The 8871-nt window shown below is 40.2% G+C and overlaps 1 protein-coding gene across 1 annotated transcript; it reads right to left on the bottom strand.

Annotated features, from left to right (window-relative positions):
• Positions 1-477: 477 nt before the first annotated feature.
• On the bottom strand, positions 478-7588 carry cenpt (centromere protein T). The gene is made up of 13 exons (XM_005947424.3): positions 7241-7588; positions 6957-7077; positions 6734-6878; positions 6563-6656; positions 6335-6471; positions 6155-6212; positions 5873-6009; positions 3777-4856; positions 3362-3688; positions 3177-3282; positions 2754-2927; positions 2544-2648; positions 478-1839 (listed from the first exon to the last, which is right to left on the bottom strand). Exons 1-13 carry the CDS (start codon positions 7324-7326, stop codon positions 1710-1712), a joined length of 2700 nt encoding a protein of 899 aa, XP_005947486.1. The 5' UTR covers positions 7327-7588; the 3' UTR covers positions 478-1709.
• Between the last annotated feature and the right edge of the window lie 1283 nt (positions 7589-8871).

Below are 8871 nucleotides of genomic sequence, written 5' to 3' on the forward strand. Positions count from 1 at the left end.
TATGGACAAGCCAAATACATTCTAGGGAAGAGTATTATGGTCAAATGAGAAAAAGATGAGCTATTTGGCCACAACAACAGAGGGATGTTTCAAGAAGTAAAGGTTGGGCTTTAAAACCTAAGAACACTGTATCAGCTGTCAAGCGTGCTGGTGGTAGCATCATGCTCTGGGACTTCTCCCAGTGGTGCTGGTACATTGCACACCTTAAATCAACAGTTAGATGTTTGAAACATAGACACAACTGAGTGTTCAATAGGGAAATGATCCCAAACACATGTTACGTTGATTTTGGAATCAATAAAGCGGGCTAACACTAAGCTTCTAGAATGGCTGTCTCAAAACTCCAATGTCAACCCTATTGAGAATTCCATCAATTCCTCCAAAAAGGGTGATTAAATATCCAGCTAGAATTGTGACACAGGCATCTGTGACACAAGCAAGTTGTGTCTCAACCATAACCCTTTGGTTATGGTTGAGACACAACCTGCTAAGGGGCATTTAACCAAATATTAGTGGGAGAGTATATATATTTCCAATGGTCACCAATGTGTTGCAAGAAAGACCAATAACCATGGGAAATTTTGAATCACCAGTTAAAATAACTCCAGTAACTACATGTCTTTGGACTGTGGGAGCAAGCGAGAACATGCAGACTCCACACAGAAAAACCCCCGACTAGATGATGGATTCAAACCCAGGACTTTCTTGCTGTGAAGCAACAGTGCTAAACCCCATACGACCATGCTGCCCACTTGTATCCACTTAAAGTCTTTAAACATGTATGCTGTACAATCATTCCACCCTGGAAAAACAAGTTTAAAAAACCCATTAAAAGCCCCAAATCACCATGACATTCACATGTACATAATGTATCCAAACAAAACTAATTGAGCCCATTTTAAAGAGAATAGTAAATAGCCCTGTAATCTCAAGCAGAGATAAATAGACATCAGCTGTTCAATGTAAAAATGAATTAAGAAGCATCACATGTTATTAGCGCCTGTTTGAGTGTGTATATAACAAAAGCTTAAGCTTTTATGGAAAATATTAGCAGCAGAGGAAGTCTACCACTACAGCATGTTTCTTGCTTATTATGTCCTCCTTTTTAACCAGTCATTTGTGATGAAATATATCGATTGCCTCATTTAGTGAGCAAGGCTGAATCTCTCTGGACCAGGCGGTGCTGTCCTCACATTCTCTCCATTTTTCAAGTACTCTCATAAAAACACAATTTTTAGGCCATCTAGTCTTTCTGAGCCTTATAAAAGCAGTGTATATCTGCATAACTTTCTTAATAAGCAGCACAAAGCACAGCATGATGGGCTGAAATCCTAATTTATCAAGGAAAAACAAATAATTCAAATGCCCCTCACGATCCACTAACATAAGATATTTCTGTCTGAGTATTTCCTTAATAATACATGTGTGAAGCACAGATATGTGAAACTTTATTTCAGCTTCCTTTATTATTATTATAAGTTTAGACACTGCTTTGTTTCATATTGTAGAGAATACAGTTGGCACGTATATTTGCACCCATAAAAACATACCTAACAGCAACAAAGTACAGTTGTCCAGAGACTCGCAGTAAAATAAAGATACATGTGTATAATTTACACATTTACAGAAGCTTTTATGCTCCAATCAATAAAGGCATTGTTCGAACGCAGTGTACAGAAAAACAAGTAGCAGTCCAGGAGATGAAAGATTCACCTCCGCTTTGCAGGGATAACAACATTTCCACTGGTTGCGATGGGGATTAGAAGCCTTCGCTGGTCCATGCGAAGATATTTTTCAATAAGCACTTCCACTGGCACCTTGTCATTCACATAACCCTGCCTGCAAGTTCCAAACACATACTGGTTAAGTTCCATGTTAGAAAATTAATGTGAAATGTCAGAAAATACATCATGAATGAGGTGTGCTACCTATAGGCAGCATTTAAGATATTCTACAGGCTTATGCTCTTATTACAGTCAGATATAGCCTTCAAACTACAAAGAGCTCAACATTGCCATCTAGAGGTCAGAATAATCCAAGCGTTGCAGAGTGGGTTTTTTCCTCCCCCTCTTAATACTGTAGAGTCAGTGCCTTACCTGTACAGGCGTGCACTTCTGGCTTAAAATACATATTATTTTGGAGCCTTTTGCCTTTATTAGATAGTGGAGAGTGGACAGGAAAGACAGGCCTACACTCAGTATAGGTTTCTTGATTTGCTTTGTTTTTTTGGTTCATTTTATTCATTTATTGATAACACACAGCAGACAAACTAAACAGCTAGCTAGTTGACATGTACACCGAGATATGCAGAACAAGGTATTTAAATAAATCTGTACATGTTTGCTCCATAAAGTTATATAGCAGTGTTGTACTGAGCCTCCTCAAACCCTCCTAAGAATACATAATGCAGTTTTGTGTATAATGTAGTTCGCTACATTTTTAAGTGGTATTTAAGTTTTGCTTTTTCCTCCTTAATTAAACAAAGGGGCTTTATGACATTAAAAACATCCGATTGCAAAAAGTCTTGAATTCTGCCCTCATACCTTTTCAGAAGAAGTTCAACGTCCTCGACCTCTATGGTTTTTCTCTTTGCATGGGCAGCATACGTCTCCAGGTCCTCAGTTAGCCGGTCAAAGAATTTATCCATTCTGTTAAAATTACAACAAATCTGTTATATTAAAGCGACACACAGTTCTCACAAAGACAAAGAGACACTGCATGTGATTAATGGCGAAACACAGTGTGTTACTTACATTTCATTTAGGACAGGGTGGACGTCTGCAGAGACTTTTGTTTTGGCAAATTGCTTAAAGACGCCCATAAGGTAGCTCTTAGGAAGGACCGTTTCCTTTTTAGAGATCCTCGTCTTCCTCACTCTCCTCTGCTTAGGTTTAGCTGCAGGTAAAGGTTCTCTTGTACCGCTGGTACTGGTAGAGATCAGAAGAGACTGTCAGTGAATTGCCGAATAAAAACTTGATTCTGTACCTGTGCTACAATAGCAGTTTTTCTATTTAAAGTAGAGAAGCTTTTAGGGAGTTAAAAGAGCACTGTGTCAGCTGAAAGGTCCATATCCCCAGCTGAGTAGGTACTTCTTTCTCCCTAAAAACAGTCCTGACTGAAACCCACAGGACACACAAACACACACACACTTAAGTGTAATAGGACATGCAGCTTACCTGGCCTGATTGTTCTTTAGAACAGAAGGTGAGGCTAAAGGATCAGGACGATTAAAATTAATTTTCTGTCTGACAAACGCTGGAGTCTTGCAGGGGAAGTCTGAAGCTATCAGAAAACAGATTTCTCAGTCATTCTCAATGCTTAAATAGATATTTTACCAGTGCATGTTAAAAGAGAAAATAACCTTCATCCTCTTCATCATCACCATCATCTTCTTCTTCTTCCTCCATTTCTTCTTCTGGTTCAGCAGCATCCTCAGCTGGAGCTTCATCAGGCACAGTTTCACTCCTACCATCTTCAATGTCATATGTTCCCTCTGACAGAGGAAATGAGTTCTCTTTGTCAGCCTCAGGCTCATTCGTTGTCCCAGTGGCCTCTGCCTGTCCTTGGGTTGAGGATCCGGCCACATCAGGGTCTCCGGTGTGAGTCTGACCACTCTCATGGCTTCCCATCTCAAAGCTGGTGCGCAAATCCAGAGTGCCATGTCCTTTGAATTTGGCATCAGGCCATCCTACAAACAGAACCACAAACAATATTTAATCTCAATCATACAGATTTTTAAATGCTAAATGATTGATTAATTGATTTTGTTTTTTTACCTGCAAACGTAGCATTAGGGAAATCCTCTGCTGCCTCTGTAACCGGCACAATGAGACCGCCCTCAGAGCGATAAGCCCTCCGGCTGATGTGTTCTGAGTCATGTTTCAGCTGAGCTGATGCCTCCTCTTCATTTTCACCGCTGAAGATCTCAAAGTCATTTTCGTTCTCAGACTTGGTCACATGCTCATTTCTCTCAGATTGACCACTAACATCCTCTTCAGGCAGGGCTGCTACAACTTCATCAGTGTGATATCCAGTGCCACCGTCCTCTTCATCCTTTTCGGTTTGAGAGTCTGGTACAACGTCCTCTTCCTCAGACTGAGTAGATGCTTCAGCTCCCTCTTCGGACTGGGAACCAGTTTGAGATTCTTCTACGCCTCTCTTGTCTTCTTCCTCTTCTTCAGTCTGATCCTCAGCCACATTCTCATCTTCAGACTGAGAACCTGCGTCATCACCCTTTTCAATCTGCGAGTCGGCTGTACCTCCATCAGTGTTAGAGTCAACTACATCTTTCTCATCTTCCTCCTCCTCCTCCTCTTCAGTTTTAGAATCTGCTTCAGCTTCCTCTTCAGCCTGTGACCCTGCTTCAACACCCTGTTCAAGCTCGGAATTGAGAGCAACTTCTGCTCTTTCCTCAACTTCTTCAAACTGAGCTGCATCCTCGCTTACACCGGTCCGAGATTGAACTACATCTTCATCTCCGTCAGATTTTGCCAAGACATCTTCAGGTTTACTGTAAACTGTTCTCCTTGCTTCCTTCTTTTCAGATTCATCTTCAGTTGGAAACACACACAGTTGGTCAGTTTCCAGCTTGCTCTGCTCCACTTCCATTTGCTCCTCTGGCTCCATCTCCCTCATGTCCTTCTGCAGCTGAGACGCCACGACTGTAGGTTTGTCCTGAGTAGCAATGATAGAAAAGTTGGAGGTCATGGCATCAGCCTGGGCGTAGAGAGCCGTGTTACAGTTCACGATATCGGCTGTGATATCTGGTTCGCTGAGTTTGCTTAGACCTAAGGTGAAGCCCTCAGAGTGAGTAGATTCACCAAGCCCCTGCTCCACAGGTCCAAAGCTGCTCATACCTGGATGACAGGAAGGAGGAAAATGTAAGGTGGAGGTAAAGAGCAGGTGCAAATAACCTACAATTCTTTTCATGCTGTACTTCTGTTCTCACATCACTGGGCTGAAGTGTTAAATTTATACTCAGTCGTAGGTTTGCACTGAACCTCTGCAGAATTTAACTAAAACTTTCACCAGCAGGGGGCAGCACCTTACTTGTAGGTAGGTTGAATAGTTGTTGTATGTGTGCCGGCAACTTAACCAAAGGTTACATGGCCTTGTTACACAATCTTGTGATAAAAACTGGCATTAAACAAAATTACAATCCAATCTAGTTCCACTTTTTTTTTTTTAAACCTCCCTTCAGCACGATTCTTTTTGAGACATGGTCACAGCAGCTGTTTCTTTGCAGTCTGGCAACAGCTTTACTTACTGAAACATTTTCACATGCACTCATCTACAAAATGTATGAGAGGTGAAGAAGACGGTGGAGATACGCGTCAGGGGTGGTTTGTGGCAGAAGACCAAAATGTCTGAATAAAGGACCAGAGGCCAAGCTGGGGCCGAAGATGTTAAGAAGTCTGAAGGACAAGATTAGAAATGAGTATAACTCAGGTTTAGTCAAAGTCTGGACTCAAAGTTACAGAGGCAAAGCTGAGGGGGTTTGGACATGTGCAGAGGAGGGATAAAGGGATTGAGGATAAAGATGGATGCAAATCACTGACAAATTCACTGTGGTGACCCCTAAAGTGAGCAACCGAAAGAAGGTGATATTTAAAGTGACTCAATAGCAGGTCAAAATACAGTGACAGTTCTCAAGGTGAAAAATCCTGATAGTGAGATTATTTAGCAATGAATGAATCAATTATCAAATTAACCAGTTGGTAACAACAGTGTGTGAGATTATATTACATTTCTGGTTAAGTTTCTGTGTTTTACACCATATGGTTGTATGGCTGCTGTGCCTCAGAAAGAAATCTTTGAAAAAACTGTGTCCCATTAGAAGAATGTAATAAAGTATTTTGAGCGCAGTGTTCACCTCCCATCCGTCGTTTATCTACAGCAGCACCAAATTCTTCCTCTGAGATTTTCCGACGATTTGAAACTCTTCTCTGCAGACCTCTTTTCTCAGTCTTAGCGTCAACAAACGGAGTTTTTAAATTCAAGGAAGCAGAGCTGAAAAACAGATTGGACATAAACTAAAAAAAACATAAAAAAAACAAACATGGTGTGCATTCATACGCTGATCATTAATTCTAAATCTAGTCATGGGTTTGATCCCTGATTAGAATTAATATTTTGCATTCTTTATACACTTTACCTCAACACAGACAGTGATGAATTGTCATCTATTGATAGTTCAGTTTCCTCTTCAGCTTCTGGAAGCACAAACATCCAGCATACACAGTAAGTGTTCACATTGCTGCAGAAGCACAAAAAAAAACCCCCCACAACCTCATTTTTAATCTGTGTACCTCCTCAATGCTCGTTTCAATCTTACCATCTCCATCTTTAAGTCGTTTTTCAAAAGCCGTTGTGTTAAAACTCCTGCGCGGTCTCTTTCGGCTCAGTCCCTTTGCATTGCTGGCTGCTGGGCCAATTGTTACATCAGGCAGGTCCAGCCCTGACAGCTCCATACTGAAAGTCAATTCAGCTCAAAAGTTTATTTTCCATCACAACCAGGACTAATTCAGTAATACCATCAATCACCCTGTAACCCACAGCTCACCTGTGATGCGTTTTGGAGATGGTCGAATTGGCTGAAGGTGGCTCCGGCTCTTCAGATGTTTCTGTCTCATGAACCACGGGGGATTTCACCGGCTCTGAAAACCAAAACATATAAGCAAAAGCAAAACCAACCGAAACCAACCAGGAATTAAAAGAAGGCTAGTTCACGCACCTGTCCGCAGGATGTTCATGAGTATGTGTCTGGGAGTGTCTCCGTCATTAATCAGTACTGAAGATGTGGCAGGCATGTTTGCCTTTTTTAACACAACTGAGGCAGTCCTCCTTTTAGTGGCGGGGAGGGATTTTCTGGTTATGCTCTAGAAAAAAGGGACAAAGTTAATAAGTTTAACATGCCCACGAATAACAACTACGCTGCTATTTTACCTCTATTTTACCTCATGGAGCTTATGTCTCATGCTCCGCCTAAGGATCTCCTGCGGGGTTTGGGGACCAGCATCTTTCTTGCTGAGCCTGCTACTCCGCCGGGTCCCGCTGCTACTCGGCTCCTGTGAATTACTGGAGACAAGTCATTTTACGATTAATAATACTGAATACAAAGCCGCTGAGACTAACGTGCGACAACCACAAGTTTGTCGTTAGCAATAGCTTAGCTAGCATTAATGCTGAAAACGCCAGTGAATAAGACTTTCGTGGTTCTCTCCCAGAAAATGAACCGTACCTGCGTGTGACAGGGGTCCTGGGTGGCTCGGTGGTGAGAATATGTTTCAGCAGGACCCGAGCGGACAAATCCTCCGTGGGATCCATTTAGCCACCGAGGAGCAAAGTCAGCTGGTTAGCTGAACTCAGCTAGCAGACAATTGCGGGCAGTTAAACGTCAAAAATGTCAAACAAATGACTTTTTCCACAACGACGCTGTCCAAACAAGCGGTGCTGAGCTGAAATTAGTGTCGTTTATCTCAGCTTTCACCCGAACGTCATTTATGCTCTGATCCTTGCCTTGTGTTTTGTGTTTCAACGGACTCAATTCTCATACGGTCCCGCGTTATTTTTAAGTGAAATCTCGCGAGAAGAGAGATTTGGCTTTGAACCTCGAGATCGCAATGAAATAAATAAATAAAATTAAAAATGAAATTTTAATATTGTTTTCAGAAAAAGCAATAATATAAATGAATAATTTACAAAATCAGAGCTATGGAATTTTTTTCAATACTGAAATTTTATTTTATTGTATTTTAGTTTAGTTTAGTTTAGTTGTCATCCATACTTCAAAATTGTGGGTGATTATCCATTATTATTATTATTATTATTATTATCTTAATGCAAACTTTTGTGAAAATATCTCAAAACAAAACATAGAAAATAACTTGAAATTTCTGAAAATGAAGTCGAAAATTTGAGCTAATGACTCGACATTTTGAGATAATAATCTAAGGCAAGTGAGGTGTTTTGAATTTCTGTCAGGTGTGCACTAAATTTTGACCAGTGGAGTGCAGTGCGATAAACTAGAAAATAAACGTGAGAGCAACACAGTTCTCAAGAGAATTTATAATATCATAATTCCCTGCAAAACAACATGTTAGTTACCACAAGGGGTGAAAATTATAAAAATGTTTCATTTTGAGAAACTTATCCTACCCTTTATCATAAGATTGGACACCACTACCACCACCAATTTCAAATTTGGATTCATTTGGCATACCTCAGGCTTTCTCCCCATTTCCATTCCTGAAGAACATCCTACCTGCACACCATGCCAAGATTTCAACTAATAGTTCTTTGGGAATCACTATGTTGGTGCAAAAATACAATTTTATGTCTCTCACACTCTTATCTTTGGCATTTTTCATAGATTTAGTTAAGGAAATTGGGGCAAAAGCTTTGAGCTTTTCAAGAATTGCTCTAGACCACATTAAAAATTACAAGGAAGTCTGACTAGTTGGAAGAAAAATATATAAAAAAAAGCAACAAACAAAACAAAAACAACACACACAAACAAGGGATGGCTCAACACTGGATTTTAAAAATTCAAACTTACTTTAGACATTAAAATGTAAAATCTGTGTCAATAGAATAAGAATTTCTTTTAGGTTCAAATCTAAGACCAGGTGCAGATGATGGTTAAACCATTTAGAATTTGAGATATATGCATTAAATATAAGGCTATATATATATATATATATATTAACCAGTTGGTAACAACAGTGTGTGAGATTATATTACATTTCTGGTTAAGTTTCTGTGTTTTACACCATATGGTTGTATGGCTGCTGTGCCTCAGAAAGAAATCTTTGAAAAAACTGTGTCCCATTAGAAGAATGTAATAAAGTATTTTGAGCGCAGTGTTCACCT

The sequence above is a fragment of the Haplochromis burtoni genome, unplaced genomic scaffold, assembly GCF_018398535.1.
Source record: "Haplochromis burtoni strain Fernald_Lab_line unplaced genomic scaffold, NCSU_Asbu1 Contig_531, whole genome shotgun sequence".
Taxonomy (NCBI): Eukaryota; Metazoa; Chordata; class Actinopteri; order Cichliformes; family Cichlidae; genus Haplochromis; species Haplochromis burtoni.

Bases quoted from the DNA above. Each gene is read 5' to 3' on its own strand.
- cenpt (XM_005947424.3), bottom strand. From the start codon at position 7,326: ATGGATCCCACGGAGGATTTGTCCGCTCGGGTCCTGCTGAAACATATT. The intron at 6,879-6,956 runs GTAAAATAGAGG...CCTTTTTTCTAG, and splicing joins TGAGACATAAGCTCCATGAG to AGCATAACCAGAAAATCCCT. The intron at 6,472-6,562 runs GTGAGCTGTGGG...ATTGACTTTCAG, and splicing joins ATCTCCAAAACGCATCACAG to TATGGAGCTGTCAGGGCTGG.